General features: G+C 44.1%; 4 protein-coding genes across 7 annotated transcripts in view; 2 read left to right on the top strand and 2 right to left on the bottom strand.

Annotated features, from left to right (window-relative positions):
• exoc2 (exocyst complex component 2) overlaps nt 1–1,941 on the top strand; it is a 34,529-nt gene extending 32,588 nt beyond the window's left edge. For all 3 annotated transcript variants that reach the window (XM_040183949.2, XM_078107902.1, XM_078107901.1), the window contains exons 24-28: nt 263–318; nt 459–581; nt 792–853; nt 1,180–1,239; nt 1,547–1,941. In XM_040183949.2, the coding sequence (XP_040039883.2) occupies nt 263–318; nt 459–581; nt 792–853; nt 1,180–1,239; nt 1,547–1,640 (395 nt within the window). In that variant the 3' untranslated portion in view covers nt 1,641–1,941. The remainder of the gene's footprint in view (nt 1–262; nt 319–458; nt 582–791; nt 854–1,179; nt 1,240–1,546) is intronic.
• A 2,207-nt stretch (nt 1,942–4,148) lies between these two features.
• On the bottom strand, nt 4,149–10,592 carry LOC120823719 (interferon regulatory factor 4). The gene is made up of 8 exons (XM_040183951.2): nt 10,058–10,592; nt 9,240–9,426; nt 9,004–9,080; nt 8,259–8,391; nt 8,060–8,161; nt 7,023–7,400; nt 5,935–6,047; nt 4,149–5,078 (listed from the first exon to the last, which is right to left on the bottom strand). The coding sequence occupies exons 1-8, from the start codon at nt 10,253–10,255 to the stop codon at nt 4,917–4,919; spliced, it is 1,350 nt and encodes a 449-aa protein (XP_040039885.1). The 5' UTR covers nt 10,256–10,592; the 3' UTR covers nt 4,149–4,916.
• A 252-nt stretch (nt 10,593–10,844) lies between these two features.
• On the bottom strand, nt 10,845–18,042 carry LOC120823720 (dual specificity protein phosphatase 22-B). 2 transcript variants are annotated; one of them, XM_078107903.1, is made up of 7 exons: nt 17,882–18,042; nt 17,737–17,812; nt 15,889–15,971; nt 13,601–13,650; nt 13,129–13,203; nt 12,471–12,642; nt 10,845–11,641 (listed from the first exon to the last, which is right to left on the bottom strand). In XM_078107903.1, exons 1-7 carry the CDS (start codon nt 17,900–17,902, stop codon nt 11,480–11,482), a joined length of 639 nt encoding a protein of 212 aa, XP_077964029.1. In that variant the 5' UTR covers nt 17,903–18,042; the 3' UTR covers nt 10,845–11,479. The 2 variants fall into 2 exon arrangements, with proteins under 2 accessions (XP_077964029.1, XP_040039886.2); XM_040183952.2 differs by having other exon boundaries at nt 17,737–17,770.
• Nucleotides 18,043–20,180: 2,138 nt separating this feature from the next.
• On the top strand, nt 20,181–23,639 carry bphl (biphenyl hydrolase like). The gene is made up of 7 exons (XM_040185021.2): nt 20,181–20,523; nt 21,373–21,476; nt 21,581–21,747; nt 22,349–22,502; nt 22,587–22,718; nt 23,019–23,142; nt 23,303–23,639. The coding sequence occupies exons 1-7, from the start codon at nt 20,441–20,443 to the stop codon at nt 23,409–23,411; spliced, it is 873 nt and encodes a 290-aa protein (XP_040040955.2). The 5' UTR covers nt 20,181–20,440; the 3' UTR covers nt 23,412–23,639.
• Nucleotides 23,640–25,108: the final 1,469 nt, after the last annotated feature.

Below are 25,108 nucleotides of genomic sequence, written 5' to 3'. Positions count from 1 at the left end.
CAGTATACAACCTGTGCATTAGTTCCTTTCAGGCTGAACTAAAGAGAAACCAAAGACTACGATCTTCTCTTTGATCCAGCTAGCTCTCCCGTTTCATATTCACTTGTCAAACGTTCCAACACCTGACGGTGTGTGTGTGTGTGTACACACTTTGTTATTTATGGATCTCTGAGAGCAGAAACTCAGACACGTTTTTCTGTAGCTCTCTCAGCATCTCGTGTACCTGGATGTTTGTCCATGCTGTGCCTTTTCCCTCCTTTAGGTGTGAGGAACTACCTGAAGGAAGCGCTGGTCAACATCATCACAGTTCATGCTGAGGTACAAACACCTGCACACACTCCCTCCCCCCCTACACACCATCACCCCTTCTCGCTCTTTGGAATTGTCCCTCTATCATGCACCATGCATTTACCAGACTTCTGTCTAATGCGTCCGTCACTGTCTTTTATCTTTACCAGGTCTTCACGGTGTCTAAGGACCTGGTACCCCGGGTTCTGTCTAAGATTGTCGAGTCGGTTGCGGAGGAGATGTGTCGTCTTATGCAATGCGTGTCCTCCTTCAGCAAAAATGGATCCCTGCAGGTAGTCACTGACACACATTCGCACGTTGGTAGAGCAGTTCATCACTCATAGTAAGACCCTGACTCATAAGCAGACCTTTGCACTCGCTGGGGGATCTACCTGTGGTTTCTGATCATGACTTAATGCAGTTCAACGGTTGAAGATGTTCATTCGATTTAATTTGCTCTGTTGCCCATGACAACTCCCAACCCCACCCTACCACGTCCCCAGGCCCGGCTCGAGCTGTGTGCTCTGAGAGACGCCATATCCACGTTCCTGAACTCTGACAGCAGGTATGTGCAGCACACGCACATTGACACAGACGGGAACGCCTGTACGTGCCCGGTGATTTATGGTAGCGAATGTCACAAACATAAATCTTAGCAGTCGCACATCCCTCTGTACGATCCCTATTTGTGTTACTTGGTGGGTTCTGGAAAGGAAGTGAAAGTAATCTGGTCCTGCTGTGTGCACGCACTGCGGTGGGGCCTCCGTGCGTGTGTGTGCATACGTGTGTGTGTTCATGGGCCGAGGTCAGCGCGCCTGCTTCGGCTTCTTCTGAACCGCGTTTTGAGAAATTAGTTTTTAACCCTTTTTTTTTTTTTTTTTTTTCTGGTAGCGCCAACTTCAAACTGGCTCTGGATGCCCTTCCACAGCTCCATAGTGGAGCTGATAAGAAGTGAGTGTCCTTCTGGTTATTTGCCAAAGTGTATCTTTGTCTTTTCTTTTGTTATGTTCTTCAATGCTTTTGATATTACATTACAAATCATTTAGCTGACGCTTTTATCCAAAGCGACAATAAGTGCATTCAACCATAGGGTACAAACTCAGAAGAACAAGAAACAAGAAAGTGCAATTTCATAAAATAAGCCAATTTACAGTTTGCTATAGACAAGTGGCGTTATAAGTACAATTTAAGTGCTACAATTATATTCATATTCATTCATTTCAATATTAATTTCAAACTATTTCTTTTTTTCCGCCAGGTTGTTGGAAGAGTTGTTAAACAAGTTCAAAAGCAGCATGCAGCTCCAGCTCACCTGCTTCCAGCCCTGCTGCATCCAGCCTGTTAAGAGATGAATTCAACCCCGTCTGTCTGCAACTGTACTGCACTCGCTGTGTCTCATGTGTGTGCAGTGAGCTAATGAACTTTAACCTTTTCGCTTAACACTTTATTAACTCATAGCGTTTGTTTCACTATCAGTGTTCAGTTGTTCTTCACCAGAGTGTGTTCATCTAATCTCAATGACACAAGATGAGTTGATGTTGCTGTTAGTGTGTAGGCCTGTAACTGGGATGAACTCAGTTAAACTCAGTTTAAAGTTGGTGTTGATGCTTTGTACTTTGCCATCTCTGCAGCCCAATAAATGAGCACTACTTACTTGTTTGTTCACTTCTGACTTACCCATCAGCCGATCGAGTTTTTTTATAGAACTCTGTCAAGTCTTTCCATTGTTCTGAGCAATTTTCAGGTTCACAGCCCGTATGTGAGATAGACAAAATAACCGATTGTGCGACTGAAAGGGGACGAATCTTAAATGTATCGTATATGTTTTAGTAGAACGTCACGAGGATTGGCTGATGGCCACTGGGATCGGGGGCCACAGGCTCTACCCATAGCCTACATTACCAAACACCCTTTCAGTAGTTGATCAGCAATATCCACTGAGGAGCTGGTCTCCATTGTGATGATCACTACAATGTGATCTCTTTCTGAAGGCTTTCATTGTTCGAGTCTTTTTGTCATTATAAATCCTACAGGTTTGCATTCATGTCTTCCATATATACAACATCACTTAAGCTGGTGTGCTACAAATGATGTATTGCATTACCAAATGATTATTAATATAAATCAGCCAACTGTCTCTAGTTGCATAGAGAAAGAAGGAATAGCACACATGTTGTTCTATGGATTAACAAACGGGTGTTAATGACATCGTTGCCAAACCTGCTGAATGATTCCTGATCACAGATACACACACACACACACACACACACAGATCCTCCGTTTTGCATACTGTGCATGCTTGCAGACCACAGTTCAAACCGGCGGGTAGAAGCCATTCATCCGTGGAGCTCCTGCACCGGCCGTTCCCTCGCGCTGTCTGGGAGGTGGGTGAGCACAGGGCGTGTGCAGGGGGGGGGTAAAGGCCGTTATTCGTTATTCAGGGCATCTAACGGAATAGAACGCGCTGTCGTTGCTCCAGGGGGAGATGGTTGACGGCAGAAAGTGTGACTCTGGTCGTGGGTGGAGCCAGCAGAGCGGTTGTGGTGAGTCGAGTCACTCAGGTTGAGGAGAGCGACAGCAACGCGCCCACAACTCGCAGGAGAAGGTGACAAAGACGTCAGGTTATCGTAGGACAACATCAGGTTTTACAGTAGTTGATCCATTTAGCTGCAGCGTTCTGCTCTTGTCGCGGTCCTCAGACCTTCTCTGGGCCTTGGTTTCCCATCGATGTTCAGGGGAAAGCAGGAGCTGTTTTGATTGTCTGAGTTCTAAACTTAGCTCTGTGCCCTCCCACGGATTCATTCATTCAAATAAACCCTTATGCGCTCTCTGTTTACACTGACAGAAGTGAGAAGGGGGAGGGTTTTTTTGTTGTTTTTATTTCATTTTGTGTTCCATTCACGAGACGAGATGAAGAGACCTGAGAAACACGTTGGTACTTTAATCTGACTTTTCTTCTTTATGAGTGGGTACTTGAAAGAAATGGAGAAATTTGACACATCAGAGGAAATTTAGGGTGCACTCACCGACTGGTTGTTATTCAAACAGTTAGACATTAAAAAAAACACAGCTAGTGAACAACATTAGCTAAAGAAATACAGCAGAAATGTTTAATTTAAAGGATCAGTCTTCTATTTCTATCATATAATGCTTTAGGTGCAATGCGTAGAATCCGGTTACATACACATGCAATATTCTGAATGATATATTTCTGGATCTTACACTATATAAACATTTAACTACAGCTTAAGGTCATAAGGAGCCAAAGCAAGTGTTAGTATAACTTTTATTTAAGATTCCCACGTCTGTATTTCACTACATTTTTATTTGCCCATAGCATGTTGACTTATCTTATTTTGAAAATAGTTTATTCAACATGTAGAATGTTCTTAATTTTTCTTCAGGACGTAACAACTACACAACCTAGTGTTACTGTTTTGATATTTAAATGGTAAAGTTGTTATTGTGAAGTTAATATCTTACTTTCTGTAAAGGAACGCCCCTTTGGAAATGTTCAAAACCCTGTTTTGGTTCAAAGTGACGCCAGAGGATCTTCCTGTGGGGCTTCGCGGCAGTGACACGTGTGTTCGTGGGGTTTTGCGATTAATTTCCATGGAAGTGGAAAGCGACGTTAATCTGCGAGCTGAAGTCAGGAAGGCCTCGTCTCCAGCGCAGCGTGGAAAGCGTGGCCGACCTCTTCCTCCTCTCTCTCCGCCCCTCCTGATGTCATCACTGGTGATAATAAAGTGTTTGATTAACCAGCCTCATCCTGCACAAGAAGCTCACTTCCTGCTCAGACGCAGCGCGCTCACTACCGACGTTCCCCCGAGGAGCTCACCCACTTATCAACACAGGTCATCTTTGCACTTGAGCCTTTTATTGTTTTGTACAACAGAAATGTGCTTCTTCAAAGCAAAAAACAGCCACTGTTTCTCAGATTTCATATGTTACATTCAATTACAAAAATATATCTCGTAATTGATACAAACTTTAGTTGAAAAAGCTTATCTAAAACCTGTTTGTCACCTAAACGTAGCTGGGCTTGCTTCACTCATAACTTAAATGGGGGTGATAGTGATAGTGTCTCCTAGCAACAAGAGGATGTATTTGTAGGAAGTCTCACAACAGATGAAAAATAACTGCCAGAAGACAATTAGCCTAGCTTAGCATAAAGTCTGCAGATGGGTGGTTCCAGAGGTAAAAAAAAAAGGGCCAGGCCAGCAGTTTCCTACTGCATCCAGTCCTGGTGCTAAGCTAAGCTAGCTGCCTGTTGGCTCCTGCTTCATGTTTACTGTACACACAGGGAACGACAACAAGCATATTCCCAAAAATGTCATATCGTCTCAAGGCATTAAAAGCCCCCTCCTGTTCAATCACCTGAGCTGTCAGTTTTCTTTGCATAGTAAGTATGGAGACATAAAGACGGTGACACGAAAATAGAGCCAGTAGAGAAAGAACTCGCGCACACAGAACCCCACGGGGGGAAACACCCGCTGTCCCTCGTCGTCCGCAATCTCGGTGTGCAACACTGTCCACGCTTGTCCCTCCTCTCGCGGTAATCTCGTCTCCCGGGTCAAAGGTCGCTGCCGTGTCTTGAAGTTTTCAACAGTCACTTGAACCTCCTGAGATCACTCCTGCAGGCTGCTGCTGAGGTGATGCGCGATGGTCCTCTGGTAGTCCTCGGAGGGGTTCGTGTGGTCTGTGACCTCCGGGTGCTCGTAGTTGCGGAAGTAGTGGCCTCCCATCTGCTGGGCGTAGTACAGGAGCTGCCTGGCAAACAATGGCTCCACCTGAGGGCCGGCAAGGTCACACGGGTCAGTTTGAACATTGTCCCCCATCAAAGGTTCTTCTGATCTGATACTCGTATTTGAAAAGTGAAACCATCGTTTGAGTGTTTGAAGATGCAATGTGCAGCATCTGACCAGCATCTGACCAGATGCTGCACATGCACAGGATTAATAGCTTCATTTGTTTTTAATGAAATGGAAAGTCTTTTTTGGGAACATCTTCAAAACTAGTATTTTTGCTTGAAATGTCCGTCCCTACTCTAGACTTGGTCCATACAATCAGAATGTACACTCATCAGTTATTTAAGGAATTAAACTCACAGCGGGGAAAAATAATGTAAATGTGATTCAAACTTCTAAAAATATTATCATCATCTTCATTCATACTCCTACTTCTTACTCTTCACGCGTGGCAGATTTGAGTATGTATACTATATTGTTATATAGTAACAACGCTTAAATCTGCATGATCATTATCATGCATCATCATGTTTGTGGCCCAAAAGGATGCACTGTGTTTCTGATCTTCTCAGGTTGAAACCCATCATCCAAAATTAAAATAGCAGATTCTTTTAAAGCGCTGTTTAATAAATGCCCAAACAAATGTGGGCTGTAACCGGGCCCAGTGCCGAATCCCCTCGAGACCGAAACTGAACGTCCGGTTTTGAAACTTTGCGACCATGAAGGTTCTTAAAGAATTACAGCTTTTAAACTTTAAGCTTTTTTCAAATGCTACGTTTCAAACCACAATTAAAAAGGGGAATAAATGACCAGCAGGAGATCGGTGTGTGCGTGGCGGCGCCATGAGGAGGCGGGGCTCGGGGGAACAGGACCAATAGATGTGTGTGTGGACAGTCACCTGCACGGTGAGCGTCCGTCTTTGTCTCTGCAGGTCCAGACACTCGTCTCCGAAGTTCAACAGGATCTGTAAACGCGGCGGCGGCCGGCCGTGGAGCCCGTAGCTCTGGATCTCTGAAAGTCAAGGGAATGGATGAGATCACTTCATCGTGAGCTGCGCGATGTGACGCGCACGCCGACGGGTGGGTTCAAATGACTTCAGGAGCATTTCTCTTGAAGTGGCGTGACCTTTGGGGTGATGCGAATGGAAAGTCCGGCTGACGCCGCGTAGGCAAATACGATTAGCTGTCAGACCTTCACACAGCTGGCTGAGCATGTGGGCGAGGGTTGATGTGGCTACGAAGCAGCAGTCGCGTGACTTTCTGCTTCGTCTTGAGATCCTTCTTTAAGGGGTTTGTCTTTCACGCTTGTTGTGGCTGAGACAAAGTGATACGGACCACCGGAGGGGGGGGGGGTTGTTTCACGCGGGTGTTATCCAGCACGACTTACCGTAAATGAGCTGTTGCTGTTCCTCAAAGACGGAAACTACGCGTGACTAACTGTGAGTCTAGTCTTAGTGTTTACATACTGTTTTACCATTAAATAAAAGTCCCACGGCTACAGAGCTGATAATACAGATTAACTTTGATTTCGAAGAACAACAATTTCCCCTTTTCTGGAGACTCATTAGCAAAATTATAGTTTTAGCCGCCTTCTTTTTACCGATAAAAAATGTAAAAAAGGGTGTTTCTTACGAAATTATTATACAAAACGTTGTTGTTTTTCCAAAAGAATATGAGTCGCTTCCGCCTACAGGCTTCGCCTGCATTTTGCTGAAAAAAAACAACTAAACTTGTTATCTGAGACTACTTTCAGAACGGCGGTGGAGTCGTACAGACTATAACCGGGTAATATAATCTACAGACATATACAGTCATCAGTTATTGATCATTCCTAAAAACTAACGTGCTTTTTAAAAGAAATCAATGTATGTTTGGACGTGCACGGTTTTATCGAAGATGTCTCCTTTTGGTTTTGGGTTTAAAGGTTTTGAAGTCTCAGAAGCAAGTCTCCCGATGGCGTGACGATGAACCTTTGCTTGCCTCTCACCTGTCAGGTAGTCCTGTGTGTGGAGGAGTTTACAGGTGACCTCTCGCTCCAGTTTGTTGGGCTTGTCTCCGTACTGGGACAGCCCCCCCTGCCAGTACACCCGGCCCTGACACAGCCTCCGGGCGTAGAGGCCGTCCGGGCCCATCCACAGTAACACGCCCCTCTCCAGGGTGGACGGGGGACTCGGGGGACACTCCTCTGTCCTCCTCGGGGCCGAGAGGCTGTCCACGGGCAGGGGGACCACCTCGGGACCCCCGGGAGGCAGGTAGTGCTTCTCCTCTGGGGAGCAGGGGGTGATGTGGCAACCCTCCGGACTGGAGGTGGTCACCTCCCTCACCAGCGTGTCCCGGAGGTATACAGACACATGCAGGCGGAAGTCTGAGGGGAGGAGAAGAGGTCAAAGGTAAACGTCCCGGGAATCTTTCCTCATGGTTCTCATCTCATCTCGTCGATGTGAAACTGTCTATTTCAAATATTTAATATTTAATATAAGCTGGTCAAGAATTGTCTCCAATCCTTCAGACGTCCACTGTGATATTATGACTCCAAAATCTCCCAAACTAGATTTTTAAATGTTAAACGCACCCGCTGAAAGGGCTCCACTTAAATAGCCTCGAGCTATTAAGAGATGTTAATGCCGCTTAGAGTTTAAGCTGTAATGTGAGGTTGTAAAACCCTTTTTTTTCACACCGTATCTAATTTGCCTGTTGCCCACTGGACCGCGAGGAGCGTTTCCCTCCGGCCAGCGGCAGGAAACCGTGAACTCAGCAAACTGACAGGGAAGAGGCATCAGCTGTGTGGGGCAACATTCAAATTACGTGGCTCCCTGCGTTTGAGGGAGGATTTATGTGGCGAGATTTGGCTTCAAACTACAACGTTAATGATGGTCCTCAATCTCCTCTGTGTTTTCTATCTCAGTGTTTTTTAGGGAAAGCAGTTTGACCGCCCCATCAACCACAAAAGCCCACTTTTAGTGCCGCCCCCCCGTTTCATTGTGTTTTCTTTTTTTTATTGAGAGGTGACATGAGGGCGCTTACCTGACAGCGCCTCGGCTGATCTGATGCTGGCGTCCAGCGTGAAAGGCGAGGGCTGACTGTCAGCTGGGCCGTACGAGTAGATGGAGGCTCTGAGTTGATACCCTGCAAACACGGAGGAACCGAACAAGAGCTTCACACGAGCGGCGAAAGGAGTCGCTCGAGATGCAAAATGCTGGCGATGGAGCGCCGAGGGCCGTACCGTTCTCCAGGGACTGGCCCTGCCATGGCAGGCTGCGGGGGGGGCAGTGAGTGAAGGGCAGCTCGGGCAGGGAGGCCGGCTCCTGACAGAAATCCCTCCAGCCGCACTCCTGCGTGGGCCCGTACTGTGGTATCTGCAGACAGACGCACAGGCAATTAGCTCCACCTCACCGGATCGCGCTCCGGCTTCCATATTGAAGTTGTAGTTGTGATAATTTGATCATTTTGTTGCGCTTATTTTATTCTCAGGCCTGGAGTATGTGCAAAGTTGTGCAAAAAAAGAGTAATTTGACACTAATTTTTGACAAAGAGAAGTTGGAAAAAGTAGTACAGCTCTGGTCAACAACTTTAAAATATTGTTGGGAGTTAAGAAGGACAAAAATATGATTGTGTTTCTATTCGGTTGATGATTCAGAATTATGGATGGTGAGATTACGTTTGAAAATACTGACAGAAGTATTCATATAATCTTGGGAATTTCCCTGCCATAAACAAACACCTGTTATTGACATGTTTTTTTTTTGTTTTTTTTAATGATTTGCATCACCAGAATCCCCAGAAGATTTAAACTAAAAAAGATACCAGCTTTCTTTCTGAGTGACGATGTTCTTGTTATTTCAGCATTTCCAACAACACACAGAGTCAGTGTCCGTTATGCCGATTTTTAACGCGTCATTTGCCTCTTCATTCGTGAATGCGAAGTTTATGCCCTCATCCACTGTTTCTATCGCACAGCCCTCAATCACCTGGGTCTGCAGTGCAGGATAGGGGGAGTGCACCTGGTAGCTGATTGGACTCAGAGGACTGTCCTCCTGTCTGGGTCCTGAAATGGAGACAGAAGAGACCAAATGTAAGCACAGTAAGCACAGGCACGGAACTCGACACGGCATGACCTTCACCCGTGGTTTGGCTGCTTAACTACTCAAAGATGTATTACTGTACTGATTGTTTCATTATGTCACGTGTTTGAGGTGGGACTGACTTTTCTTGGCCCCCTCGGGGATGATGCGGTACACTTTGTACGGGTCCGAGATGTCCAGCTGGCTTCGGTCCACAAGCTCCTCAAAGTCATTGCTCTTGTTGAGCGCGCAGCGGAGGCGAGTCTTCCAGGTCGGAGGGTCCGGCTTGTCGATCCCCTCCCGAAACTTGCCTTTAAACAGCGCCCAGGCCTGCAGACGGATCATCAGTATAACGTATTGGAAATACATATATATATATACATACATGCTACATACATGCTACACAGTTCTCAGAAACAATAGGCATATATCTAAATTATTTTAAATAGCTAAAACAATTCATCAATAAGTTAAGGTGTCTACAAACAATTATAAGCAACATTTTCTGTGTCCAGATGAGAAGATATCCTTTTTTTCATATTAATAATGCTGCACTGCTTCGACTTTAGAATTAAAGTTCAGGAAAAACAAGCTTTTTAAAAGAAAGTCATATTTGAATTGGTTGTATTTTCTGACGTTCCATAGAACGATCAATAATGAAAATAACCATTGCAGCCCTCTTTATATTGCACTGTTTAAACACAAAGACATTGAATAGTGCTTAATATTAAAAACATTACATTACTTAGTATTACAACTGGCTTATATTCGGATGATTGGGAAACCCTATATCTAAAAAAAAAACGCCACAACAACATGATGATAATAATTATAATATAACAAGTGTCATAGTCCACCTTGACATCATTTTGGCGACTATAAAAGCTTTGAACTTTGAACTTTTCTTCTGAGTTTGCGCACTTTTATTCTGGAAACTCTTTGTATTGTCTGAGTATTTTACCTTGAAAAGCGCGGCATCCTCGTCGCGGTTGTAGTCCTGTTTCCCGGCGTGTTTCCACGGGATCCTGAAGATGCTCTTCTCGCCGTTCTCCCACACCAGACCGGGATATTTGCCGCAGTCCACCTGCTCGATGAGCCACTGGCGCAGCTTTCCGTTCCCGCTGCTCCCGGAGCCTCCGTAATCCACCTCCGCGTGCATCTCCGCGGGGACGCGCGCACGCGACCACTGCGCGGGGGGTTCGGCGCGTGCGAGTTGGGAGCAGAGAGGGACGCGTCGCTTCAGTGGAGCTCGGTCCGATAAGCCCGCGTGGACGGACTTGGTCGCGGGACAGCGTGTCGAGCGTGAGGTTCACCTGTGGAGCGCGAGACGGAGTCAGGGAGCCCTCAGCACCCCGTGGGGGGGGGACGCTTAAATCCTCCGCCCTACAGCGAGAAGCGGGGGGGGGGGGGGTGGAGACACTGAGCTGAGGATGCTGAGGAGGACGCACCTGCTGTGTCTCTCTCTCTCTCTCTCTCTCTCTCTGTCTCTCCCCCCCCCGGGGAGGGGAAACCCTGCCGCCGTCAGTCGAAACGTGTCACACGCCCGCACACGTGGAAAATAATCATGGTACGAAGACGAAAACAATTCTTTGAAATGATAAAGCTTTACGAAAAGAAAAGAAGATTATTTCGAACATTTAAGTTGACGGGGAGCGCGGACAAGAAGGCTACAATCCTTCAGATTCAAATAAACTGTCCCATTTGTATTGATTACTACACAGATACAAATCCCCTAAAATAATGTTCACTTGATGAATTCAACTTGTTGATGTTTTATTCAATCAATGCTAATTCGCATGTGTACATTATTAAATCCCACAAACTTGCTTTTTACTTTAATCATTCTTATAATAGCATAGTTGAGAATCTCATTTAACCACAAACTCTATTTTACAATACAAAAGAAAAAATACATTAGGAATAAAACTGTGATTAGATTAAAAAAATATGCAGTTTTACTGCAAGACAGATGATTGCGTTGTTTGCACACTGTAAGAAAAGAGTCATTTCAAGAAGAAGACACATCATAACGTGAGTGAATGCTGCTAAATGTGCTCAAGCTGTGGACTGAATGTACATATTTCCTATGCATGTCCTCCTGCATGTCATGCTTGGCTGCCCTTGCATGTTGTTTTGACAGTTAGAGGACATGACATGACGAAGGGGACTAAGATGACAACATAAAAAAAATCCCCCCCCTCACACTCTCACACATGACTTTTTTTTGCCGTTTCTGCAAACTTGATTTTAAGTTATCGTTTTGATACAGAGCGTTCGTCTTTTCTCTGCAGGATCGCCAACGGCGGTCTGGTCCAGGTGGGTTCAATGTTCCGATAGAAGCCCGTCCCTCCCTCAGCTACTTCTTCCTTTAGGAGACATTGCTTCAGGTGCCCCCTGCACCGAGGGCAGGAGAGATGCTGGTCGTTATGGTACCATTGCTGCTACTGCTGCTGCTGCTGCTGGATTTCTGGGTTAAAAGGTTCTTCACCTCCTCATCATCGTTGATCGAGTTCTTCCCGTACCGGTCCTTCCACCAGGCCCGATACTGGGGGGGGGGAGCAGAACAAGCGCAAGAGTGAGTCAGATGACTACACGACCGCTGAGGCCGAATCGAAGTGATGGAGGGAGACAAGACAGACAAATCCAACCTGAGCTCAGAGGTGTTACACAGACGTATACACAGTGACATCACTGGCGGGAGAGGGGTTTGGGTGCAACCGTTCACACATCTGACCACAGCCAACTGGTTTTGATCAGAAGTGTGTGTGGAGTTGGTCCCTGTCAGAATTGACGCGGACTGTTGACAGCGGTGACAGCGCGTGCCCCCCCCATATGCTGCGTCTCTAACGTCCACAGTTTAAGTGTGACCGCGGAGGCCTGAGGCCCGTTCCACCCCTCCCTCCCCCCCTGCTTCCTGTCTGCACCTTCTCTGTTAACTAACCGTCAAAAAGGCCCAACTAAAACTAAATCTGTAAAAGAAAAAGAAAAAAAAAAGTGGAAGCAGGCTTGAGACTCAACTGGGGGGGAGGGCGTTGAAACGCCATAAATTGCTCTTTTAGCAGCTGCTCCGTCGGTAGACGCCGAGAGGGAAACCAACTTGACATCGTCAGGTGAAGTTGCCTTATAAAGGAGGACGGTCAACAACGTCGTCCAACACAGTCATACTGACTTCCACATCAAGTCCGATTTGTGGTCGCGTTATTTTCTGTCAGTCCCTCCATTTGAATCCCACTCAGTAACGGCGGACCCCGCCAGTAACAACTCGAGCGGACACACGGGGAGGTCATTAGGGAGATGCCTTCGATGGCTACCGCTAAAAGTGTGTGTGTGTGTGTGTGTAGCGTTAGTGATGCTAAAGCGGGGGTGTCGCTCACTTCTGTCAGTTCTGTGTTTTCAAACTCCTCCAGCTGCCGGAGGAAGCCCAGGTTGGGCCCCGCGCACGGCCGAGCCGCCCTCACCGCCGCCAGAGCCTCCACCCAGCCGCGGCCCGTCACCGTCATGATGTAGGCCACCACCAGAGTCACGCTGCGGGACACGCCTGCCACACTGAGAGCACAGCGCCGCGTCACAACGGGCTGCCGGTTGTTTCAAACCAACACATATTCGGATCTCTTTTACGCTGTAACCTGAGCATTCGGGTGGATGTTTGTGTTTGTCTTGCTTGGTTGAAAGCTTTAAGCAGAATTTGTTTTTCCCGTTTGCTGTGTTTGGATGTGGTTCAAAATGAAAATTGGTATTGTAAAGTATGAAGGTCTGCAAATAATACACATCTTAAGGCAATTAATGATACATCTTGATATTTGTGCTGCTTTGTTTCATCATACTCACATGCAAATGTAACCGGTTTTGTATCGTTAATAAATGTAAAGTGAAAAAAATGTTTAAATGGAGCTACGGTTGTAAGAATGTTATTATGTTATTCAGTGCAGTTAAAACAAGACGTATGGTTTTTACTAAAAAGATGGAAATTCTCTGAGTGTTTTTTGATGATTCAAATAGAAGATTTAGAACGTATGTACAGAAATCACTCACCAGTGGACGAGGCATCCGTCTCCTTTCATCCGGGACTCGTGGATAAACATGATGCTGTCTCTGAAGTACTGAACCCTTGTGGAAATGTGATATCAAACCACCGAGAATTAATTTATCTATTAATCACTTGATTCAATTGTTTTCTTCATTCTGCACTTTTATTTCCCTAAAATAATGAATAAAACAACCTGCCCTCCAACCATAAGACACCAAACGGTTTGACTTAGTCTTTTGGTGTACGGTGCTTTAATGAGTTGAAGAGCGGTTCTGTGCAGATTTACTTCCATGAATCAAAAGATTTGGGTGAAGTTAATACAAACACTCACTTATATGAAAACGCAAATAAGGCTCTTACTGGACTTTTATTTTCATGCAACATCATTTAGCTGGTATACAACCATCTAATATTGTACAACTTTCAAACATTGAACCTCACGTTGCTGAATATATTGAATATCCAGTAAGTACTCACAGGTTTTGCTTAGAGTGGTCAGCAGCAGATATACACAAGTACGTCATGTCCTACGGGGGGGAAAAGGGCAGAAGTGTTCTTCTTTCTGCGGACACACTTGCTCAACCATTTAATCTAAAACATACACACACAGTGAAAAGGGTTTCCTATCCTGTCAGAGCATCTGTTTGATCCCCGGGTCTCCGAAAACTTTGACCCCGCTGGCATGGCAGGTCAAGACATAGTGATACGGTCGCCTGTGTGAGTGTGCGTGCGTATTAATGTGTGTGTTTTTGTCCCTCTGAGCACCTGGCAGCTGATGGTACATGCTGCACACAGAAACTACCTTGTCCCGCTATGACTGCGCCGCTGCAAAAACCCCTTGGCCCTCTGGGACACAGTGCGCTCTGGACAGGTTCACTCGCACACGTACGCCAAGCACAGTCTTATGCAGTAATCATTCACACACACACACACACACACACACACACACACACACACACACATGCTTAAACACTAACGGACATGCATTGATTGGAGGAACATGCAACTCTCACGTATGTGAAGTTGTATTTTTGGACAGAGAAGGTCAGGTTACGCTAAGACATGCTGACAAGTCCGCTACTTTGCATCATCGACAAACCCACAAAGGTAGGAAGCATGAGTGTGCTCCAAAATGACGTGCATTCAAGTTCATTTTCTTAACACAGATTTTGCTCAATAAAACTGACCATCCGTGTACTTTTTCTTACGCTTATTAGAGCCTCATGGTGAACCACAAGGAGCACGTTCCACCTTTAAAAGTCGGTGGTTGAAAGTTCTAACTTCTTTTATCAAGAACCATCATTTTTCCAAGAAATCAATCAGTCAGCAGTTTGACTGTTAGGTATGCAAATGCACGGTCCCATCTGGTCAAACCGACCTGAGTCATCACGCCACAGAGCTCAAAAAGCTGTGTCATATGTGTGAATGTGGTAAACAATCCTCCAATCAAGACTAAACATCTGCACAGCAGCTGTGATCAAAGAGCAGCTGAAAGAAGGCTCAGCGAGTCTGACATGATTTCAGGTCCAAAGTCGTGGAAAGGTTTTGGTGGTTGACCAGTTATGGTAGCGATACTGTTACACAATTTGCTGTTTCTCTTCAGAGTTCAATGAAAGATACGAGCATTGCTGGAGAAAGTGTACACTTCTCATGCTCGCTTTCAACAAGAAAAGAGGAAAGTTGTGAAAGCAGACAACAATGACCAAGATTTTTGAGAAACGATTTGTTCGCGGACCGGGAGAGTTCATCCCGGTTCATTGCAATACGATAAAATAAAACGAGTCCTCGGCTAATATTCTTAACATGGTCTCTAATTTCAACTTCATTTCTCATAGGACAGATTTAGCAATTGAAATAACATTTACGTTTACATCGATTACATAATTGAAACCAGTAAAAGCACATTTACTTTCACAGTAAGTCGCCTCTTGCTCTCTCTCACACTCACTCAGGTATGCACAGGAAAAATACATTTCTGTCCCTTTCATGCAGAAATCGCATCGTCTCAATGCAGCTGTGAAAAGCAAGGAACCTTTTCTTTTTTACGTAGTTCCACTTTCAAGACTTGATGAACCAGGAGCGGCTAAAAGCACCATGTGTGAAAAATGTCTCCCAGTTGAATGGCTTTATGGGAGAACTACTGCTTATTTGTGAAACCTGGTGGATTCCAGGTCATCTGACAGGCTCATGATGAAAGGACTTTCCATGCAAAACTCTAAATAAGAGCATGTGCCCTGCACACTAAATGAAGGTCTATTTCAAAGGCCTTTGACAAAAATCTGACTTTTGTATTTTACTTTGAACCGTTTGTTCTCTCATTTCAATACACAGCTAAAATGGCCTCATGTAACAAATGGATTGGGTGATAAGAGGGGTACAAGGAAGAGGAGAGCTGAAATATGATAAATGATCAATTATTTGAGTCAACTTTCAAATATACAGTACTGAAAATCAACTGGTTGCAGCTTCTCAAATATGGGAAGTCACCTCAGGCTTTGGGGAAGTTGGACAGAATTGTTTCCCTATTCTTTTCAGACCAAGCAAATAATAATCAGTTATTTGGACAAATCAAAAGACAAATGAATATATAACAAAATAAAATGATAGCTGCCGCAAACAACGAAAACATTCCGTCTGAAAAAGACAGAGTGGCACCACAGGTCCGCTGAGGTTGCGGCGCTGAGCTCAGGGGAGGTTGTGTATTTGATGGCTGGATTAATGTGGGGTCCGACGGGCCGACATGAGACTCGGGGAGGACGGCTCACCTCCAGGATGGGGGCAGCTGTGTCGTGGATGGACAGGATGTGGGTGATGTTGTGCTGCGCCAGCAGCTGCCCGTCTCGCGCATCTACGGATTGCAAAGAAAAGCAATCATCTCAACCCGTCCGTCCATCCAATCAAACCCCCCCCCCCCCCATGTAGGGCCCAGACTAAATTAAGCATTTTTGCCCAACGACAATAACCCCCTCTCTCCAAAACGAATGGAGCCTAAAGATTTTGCTCCGGTTTTGAACTGAAAGAAAAACCGGAAAACCAATGTTTCTAAAACAGTCCAACAGCTTGGCCCAGAAGCAAGAAACAGTAATTGGTCTAATCAAATTTGTTCTTTAAAAGGAAGCCAGATGTTTTCTACCTTCTTGAGCACATTTATCTCACGCTTTGCAAGTTTGCAGGATGCTGACTCCACCTATACCAGACCAAGGTGAGCCTGAACTGAACCCTCTTCAAATGAATTTAACATGAGAGTTTGTTCATACTGCAAAGCATCAACTGATACAATGGATGGCTTGAAAATAGATGAACATCTGAGTGAATGAATCCTAAATATAGCTGCATTGGAAGCACAATCTGATTATGTAACTCAACCTGTACGCCAGTGACTTGAAGGTGATAAAAAAAAGTCCACGAGTATGTTTACGCGGTCATGAGATAGCTTCAATATTTTAATGGGGTATCTTGGTGCCAACACCTGCCCCCCCCCCATACTGAGCACAGATGAGTGACACTATACCCTAAACGGCCAAATCACAACCTCTGCTTGTTGTACAACAGTCTGATTATTATCATGTAATACCATTATTTAGGTTTTCCTATAGCTGATGTCGTATCCATTTTGGTAAACCAACATCTTAGTGTAGTGAGTAGTGAGTAGTGAGACAGTAGCTAAAGCCATAAACCATTACGTGGAATAAAAACAAGTTTACGCTGAACTGCTGTTACCTCTTAACTCCTGTTAAAGCTAATGCAACTAGCTTAGCATGGTAGCAGGTAACTTCTATCACAGCTTTGAACGCAAAATAGAATTTTGTCCGGTTAAGGAAACTTAAAATCACATAATTAAATCTTTGAATAAATTTGGTCCGTTTATTTTCATGACCAAAGAACTTAAAAAACAAAAGTAGCCTACAAGAAAGCTGAGATGGAACATTTTCTTAAGCTGCACTTTTCCCCTCATTCTCGGAAGGGTTTAACGATACAATTGTTAAATGGCTGTGATTTACTAAGGTATCACTTTATCACCGTAAGCCTTTGTTTGACTTTATTTGTCAAACTCGCTCCCACTTGCCGTTCGTTGTATGACGGTGTTTGCTTATTCCGCGAAATTTTTGAGTCAAAGAAGATCAAAAGCCGGAATAAAAGGTGTCCAATTTCCTTTAGAACGTTTGTTCCGTCATGTTTACAAAAAGTAATACATCATTTTTCCATCATTAAACGTGAGCACAGATTTTTGATGCATTTGCTGCTGTACGGAAAGAGTTGGAATACAGTTCGCAACAGGGACGCCCCCACTCGGCGGGGCATCCCCTCCCACACCAACCCCAACGCTCCGAGCAACCCTCAAAATAAGTTATTTCCCCAAGCCGGTTACACACCAACCTCTGCACAGACACACTCACCGGCAAATACGCAGTGTAACCGGGGGTTTTTCACACCAAAATACACTACTTCAATCGCTCTGTTCTACTCTGTGACCTCTCCACTCTATAGAAACTGAGCTCAGCGTAGCATCTCACCACATGCCCCTCCGTATGAGGAACTGAAACACACTCTGCCATGTTATCCTGAAAACAAAATTAATTCTTCACGCAAATGGCAAAGCCAGGACATCTCACCTTTGATATTTCCGAGATACAGATGAGGCAGGACCTGAAGACGGTTAGAAACGGAGTCAAAGGAGGGAAGAAGAGGCTGTGAAAGTACAAGCATGCGCCATGGTCATCACAGGCAGTTTTGGGGTTTGGAGATTTACTACTGTACCTTATTTATCCCATTACCCATGTCAGCCTGTTTCTTTTCTCCGGGTTTTTTAAAGTTGTGTGTCAGCTGGTGCTCCAGAAGTGTGTAGCTGCGCTGCTGAAGCTCGCTCACTGGTCGTTACTGCATCCCGTCATTTGGGTATCATAAAGCCTTCGACGCGCCCACAGCTTGCGCTCCCAGGGCTTCTGTATTGGGAACGTACTGCTCGAGATTACGTAATGTGACCTTAGCTGCTTGTTTATATTTAGGCCTAGAGTTGGGTCACGGGAATGCGGATAGCCACATGCCAGAAAGACAAAGATGGTTGAGGGCCAGAGGGCAGAAGAACAGTGGGTCAAGACCGGCTATCCCTCTCTGCTGAGGAGATACCGTAAAAGGAGCACCTCCTCTTGATGCTCAAAATACATGCCTCTTGCAATAAATCACAATTTAGATAATGTTTTCAAGGTATGTATGACAGGCTAGTTGTCTTTGAACTACAAATCTGCCCATTTAGCTTAAATACACTTTTTAATGGTGTCCTGCATGAACACAAAACTCCTTAAAAGTACAAAACAGTTTTTGTCCTTCCACATAGAATTGCTCTGTATTTAAAATGGTCTCTGTGCTGTTCTTGCTGTTTGCTTGGAAAGTGGTTGAATAGATACAAAAAGAATTTAGCAATATATCTGTGAAAATGCAATGATAGTTATAGAGATGTTTGCTTAGGCTGCAAAACTTTTTTTAGCTACATGATAATAATGATGATTAATAAACAATGCTCTTTCTAAGGTGTATGTTTTACATATTTAGCAGTAAACAATTTTATTTGAGATAAACTTCTGATTTGAGTCTAAAACAAAAGTTTCAACCCCCTGGTCAGGGGGTCAGGGGGTCAACCAAGTCAGTATAGGGTTCATCCTGCGGGGACTAAGAATGTCTGCGCCGAATATCATTGAAATCCATCTAGCACGCTAACATTGATGGTAGGTTGGCTTCAAAACTAAGCTGCAAATCCTGACATCTAATGTATCAGTTGTTTATTTCACAAGAATAGTTTTTCTTTCAGAAGCGAGAAATCACCCATTCATTTTTAGTGTTGTCTTGGTTCTCATTGGACATCCAGTTGCATCAGTCACTTCGTTTCCAGTAAACTCTGCTTCATCTTCAACACACGGCTCTGCGCCGATCACGGTATTTTTAGCCCGGCCGTGTCGCCTGTGTGTCGTGTTCCTGTGTGTCGTGTTCCTGTGTGCGGTTCAGTGTGTGGCACAGCTCAGACGCCGTGACAGGCAGAGGAGAGTGGAGGCGTTTACAAAAAGCCTGCTGCCTGCCTCAGAGAAATAGGCCTCTACAGCTCATCTAGCAGCGGGTCAACCCCATTCATAAACACACACATCACACAGAAAGAAACCCGGGGGGGGAGTGGGCATGTGTTAAAGGAGGTGATATGTCGACGATCCTATTTGTCTCTTTCGAGAAGTTACTTTCAAGATGGATGTCGGTTTGTTTGTTTCTAACCCGGCCAGCAGAGGAGTTATGATTTATGCAACAGAACACTGTGAAACCCTTACTCAGCATTTCTGCAACTTAATTATCTTCATTCGTGACTCAATCTGAGGAACGTTATCTCGATTTGTTGAGTAATAGGTTATTTTATTGAAAAGAATGGCCTATGCGATGTGACAGAGATCAAAGTAATGTGTTTCAACCGCAGAATATTAACACAGAAAGGCAAATCCTCGCAATCGAGAACCTGAAACCAGAGAGATTTTGGGTATTTTGGAAATGTGCGTTGTTGCTCCAACACTTTGGTCTGCACTGAATCCCTGACCTTGCTTTAAGTGCCCCCCATTAAATAGAAATTTAAGTTTTTTATTATAATGTCTATAGCACCTCGAAGCTTGGTTCAGACGTTGCTGGTGCTCAGATGATAATCCCACTGAGAGTTAGTGACTTTGAATGGTTTCCCTTATCCTGGGGTTTTCTCAACATCCACATGATAAATTATTAAATATTTTCTTACAGATATTTACAGTTCGCAGAGGATTCTTTCACGTCGTCTGAGGTTCAGTTGTGTTTTTAGTGGGACGAATCAACAGCTGAACTGCTGTGAAATGCCCACATCCACTTCCCATAAGAATGAACTGTATTCATATTTTTGTGTGTACTTTGTTTTGCTGCTAATCAATAACTGGGCTCACTGTAACACACTGAACTTCACGACTTTCATTGGTCTTTGGGTAATTTGTTTTAAATATGACTTTGAACTGTGTTTCAGGAGTCTGTTTGGAAAACGATGCTTCGTCACACGTGTCAGTTATTTAACGACTGTCTCTCGCTGTCTCAATTTATTAGGAAATGACAGAAATATGTGCCAGCGTGTCGAATATGAGACTCAATAAATGAAAGTTGTTTGTGAATGTTTGTCTTTCGGTTCGTTTTCGTACTTTCGCTCTAAATGTTGTGTCAATAAAACGAGGCGGAAAGTGCCAAACGGACTTCCGGTTTGGCAAAAATGACGTCAGTCAGACACAAGTTTAGTTGAATCTTTAACCGCCCGCAACGGAAGACCGAGGAATGGCGTTGTTTTTACTCCGAGGACGTTTCTTTAGCTGCAGAAGCGACGTGAGGAGAGTCACGACCGCCGCGCAGCGGAACCGGTAACTTCCGCCCGCCCGCCCGCCGCTCCTCTGCTTGTTAACCGGCCTGACGAGCCGCGGCGCTGCAGAGGACGAGCAGGAAAAGCCCGTCCGGCTGTCTGCGGCGTGCTCGTCCAGTTTCCCTCAAGGGTTGTTTGATTTATTGCCGCTAGGTGGCGTGTAGTGCATGTGACATATTTGCATTAACAGTTCTACCATGTTAGATTGTATATTTACATTTAAAGGGGAATAACAATCCGTTCATTGAAATTGAGCCCCATTATTAAGTAGTCAAGTGAACCATTGAGACTGAACGCATATTGCCAAATCTACAAATCCTAAAGTAATATAATATAAATTGGACAGGTACATTTTTTCCAGCGTTAAAATTGTTGTTGCAATGTTTACTCACTCAATGTCTACTTACTAAGTAGATTTGATCCCCTTATGAACAAAGATTAGTGGAAGCCAAATGGCTAATGGATCTTATCAAAATACCTGCACAAGTGAGTACACAGAACTTCCTCTCAGAAGCTTTTTCCCTTGTGCAATATCTAAGAAAAGTCACTGCTGCTTCCTGCTGTCAGAGGCCCCTCATCACAGCGTGACTCGTGTTTAGCAGCAAGTCTTCAATGACCTGCAGGTGCAAACTGAGAAACAAGGTCAAAACGCTTTGACGTTGACAGAAGGCCGAGGCCACATAGCTGGCACACAACCTACTTATAAAACACAAGAACAACACAGCTCTGTCATACGTCATGTTGCTGTAGTTTCTCATATTTGGTTTCGCTTTGACTGTAAAATAAAGCCAGTGTTTTCCACTTCAACGACTTCATCGGCTAACGGTGTGCCTTGTCTGCTTCCCCACAGCTCTTCGGTGGCCTCAGGCAAGCAGCGTGTTAATGGAGTGGATCTGTACTACGAGCAGACCGGCACAGGGAAACACGCTGTGCTGTTGCTTCCTGGTGCCCTTGGTAAAAACAACAACAACAACAACAACATGCCTCTTCTTAGGCCTTCTCACACTAACACGCTCTCTGCCTCGTGTCCTTGACGCGTGCGTCCTCTTCTCCCGCAGGCTGCACTAAAACTGACTTTGGACCTCAGCTGAAGTCTCTTAACAAGGAGCGCCATACGGTGGTGGGATGGGATCCCCGTGGTTACGGGCGATCGCGCCCCCCGGATAGAGACTTCCCCTCGGACTTCTTTGAGAGGGACGCCAAGGACGCGGTGGATCTGATGAAGGTCCGATCCATCAGCCGTGTGGGGGGTGTCGTTGTGAATCGCATGCTTTACTGAGAGTAACATGGGTGTGTGGATGTGAGAGCGTGTGTTGTAAACTCAATGGAGGGAAACTTTTAAGCAAGTTAAGAACAAAAGTGTGGAGGGAAAACGTTTGAAATAAATATATAATGAAGTTCTAAATTGTCCCACCAGTTAAATCAACTGGTTTCATAATAATAAGGAAGATACTGTATTTCCTTTATGATGCACTTAATGGATTTGAACAAAAAAGGTCACAGCATGTTACTGTGAAGAAAGCAAAAATGACACCTTAAAATGTACAATACCTCCTTTGATCTGTACTTGGTTCATCTCTGAGTGGCTGCTGTAAACGGGAGGCTCCCACACTGTGCTTAACAATAATAATCCTGACAGTTTATTAATCCATGCTGTCAGTGGATCAAGCAGCCAAATGTTAACAGCAGTTTTTTTAAACCCTGTATTACCTTGTATTCAATTCACTACCTTCCAAATATGTGCTTTATTCCCCCAATTGTATGAGGAGAACAAAGCTAACACGGACTCTGTTAGGGACGTATACTACAGCTCATTTTATTGCCAGGCGCTGGGATTTGTCAAGTTCTCTCTGCTGGGGTGGAGCGACGGAGGAATCACCGCTATGATCGCGGCGGCGAAGAACCCCGACGTCATCAGCAAGATGGTTGTATGGGGAGCCAATGCCTTTGTTTCCCAGCAGGACCTGGAGCTCTACGATGGTAATCTGCCAGTGTAATCCCAACACCGTGTGAACTGTGCCCGGTTTAGTCATTCATATCTTTGTGCAATGTGCGTCCACGCAGCGGTCCGGGACGTCTCCAAGTGGAGCGCGAAGATGAGGAAGCCCATGGAGGAGGTGTACGGAGCAGAAGCCTTCGCTAAAACCTGGGAGGCCTGGGGGGACGGGATCGCCCAGTTTGCAAAAAGACCTGAAGGTACGGACCACGTGTGGTTTCCCAATCAGCACGCGGGTGAAGTTAAAAGTGAAAATACATTCAGATATTATCAAGGAAGCTGTGGTATTGATGCTTGTAAAAGGTTGATAATGTGTAACAACTGTAGGTTTGCAGTAGCGGATGAATTTAGGATTGAGGATATTTAGATATTTTCTTCCTTTAACACGAGAAACCAGTGGCGAATACATTTCAGATGCTCCTCCGGTTTGGTATGTTCAAGTAGATTTCAGACGGAAACGACAAAAGCCAAAATGCTAAGATAAAACGTCCTCCCGTCAGGGAGTATCTGCCTGGAGCTGCTGCCGCTAATCCGCTGTCCAACCCTCGTCATTCATGGAGAGAAAGACCCCATGGTGCCCAGCTTCCACCCACAGCACCTCCTCAAACACATACAGGGATCACGGTAAGACCTGTCACACACACACACACACACACACACACACACACACACACACGTGTGCGTGCGCACAGATGTTTAAGCATCAACAATATGAGAAATACCTGAATTTCAGGGAAAAGAAAATGTGATGTGTATAGCCTTTTTTTTTCTGTCCCAAATCTAGATTACACCTGATGCCAGAGGGTAGACACAATATCCACCTGAGGTACGCTGATGAATTCAACCAACTGGTGGAAAACTTTCTGGAACACACTTCAGAAAATCCAAAATAATGCCTGATTCTTTTGTGCACAAGGATCAGAGAGAATACAATTAATTGCGTTCAGACGCTTAGTTTAAAAATGTCTAAACTTTACTCAATTGTTATATATCCCTTTAAGAGAGAGAGAAGTTATTTGTCAAGTAAATTACTTGCTGCTCTCATCATGCATCTTGATATTTGTTGTAATTGTGGCTAATAAAACCTTGAAAAACAAAGATTAATTCAAGGCTTAACTATACAGCTGAAGTTAAGATGTTGTGAATTTTGTTAATTAATGAAGTCAGTTACATTACAAGACTTAATTTGAACAATGTCTCTCTGGAAATGAATTAATTGGCTTAAATAGACTTGGTTATGTTCCATTCATTAAATAGTTATCTCAGTTAATTTGATTTACGTTAATTGCTTTGCAGATTCAGAATATCATCAGAAAATTAGTAATTAGTAAGTAATTAGTAAATCTATAATTATATAATTATAGATTAAGGTACCCAACAGTATATTTGCTCACATTTTTTGGCTGCAACTGAAATTTAAGTAAATATAATCCAATTATAAATATTAATGTAAAACAGGCCTTTGCGCCTATTTAGATGTTTAGTCAAGTTTGAGGCTGATACCTGATACCTACTTGTACTTTTATTTAACATTTTGAACATATGAATTTTACTTGAAAGTGTTTCTGCAATATGTACCCGACCCTCCGCCACATGCCGGGTTCACCTCCAGACCAATCTTTGTCTGCTTTTTCTTTTTTTTTAATTAAACACTTAATTAATTCCTTAGCAAGAAAGCATTGGAATTTTTTCTTGTGGCTTATTAGACAAACTGAAAAATTATTCAGACAGATGTTTTAAGTGCACAACATTACTGTAAATATGTGGATTCACAGCTGTTTCACTGTTTTACTACTGTAGAAACCTGCCAGGCTACTAAAAACTGCTAAACTAATGTGATTGAACAGCATTTCGGTCACAGAATATTAGATCAGGACTTACTTCTAAAACTGGACTGTGTCTCTGTTGCATCTTACTGTCAGTGGAGTAATTGTTTTAAATGTCCTGCCCCAATTTGAGGTACGGTAACTCTTAATTGTATTTTATTTGAAATCTAATAGTAATTTATTTGCAGTTGTGTGTGATTCCTTTGATTGATTGGTGGACTACTAAAAGGAAATACATGTAGGGAAGAAGTTGACAATGCTATCTTGCATTAACGCTTTAACAAATGCATTTGGTATTAACTTTTTGTTGACTAGTTGGGGCAGTTCAACCCTGTAAGAAGTGGATGCTTCTACATTGTAATCAGTGTACATATGATCTGTCTTAAAGGTCCAAAGAAACCTGACAAAAGTCAAATCTTTGGTGCACTCCACACTATAACATTTTCTTTAACCCAGGTTAAGGAAAATGATTTTTGATTAGCCCCACAGGAATATGGTTGAATACATTTTTGCAATAATTGATTACCCAGTATTACAAATAAAACCACTGTGGGGAAAAAATATTTCAGCAGAAATATAAAAAAAGGCCACCGTGTCAAAATAATCATAATAAATATTGGTCAGTAAGGCCACAAAATATAAAAAAAATGTCATTACTTTGGATGAGGGGCCGGCTTTTGGGTTGGATTCATTACCCAATATTTTAAAAAATGTAGGTATTTCCAATTTTTAAATAACTTCATTGTGTAGAGATAACAAGAGAA

The sequence above is a fragment of the Gasterosteus aculeatus genome, chromosome 8 (genome assembly GCF_964276395.1).
Source record: "Gasterosteus aculeatus chromosome 8, fGasAcu3.hap1.1, whole genome shotgun sequence".
NCBI lineage: Eukaryota > Metazoa > Chordata > Actinopteri > Perciformes > Gasterosteidae > Gasterosteus > Gasterosteus aculeatus.
This window is presented reverse-complemented; position numbering and strand designations above follow the sequence as displayed.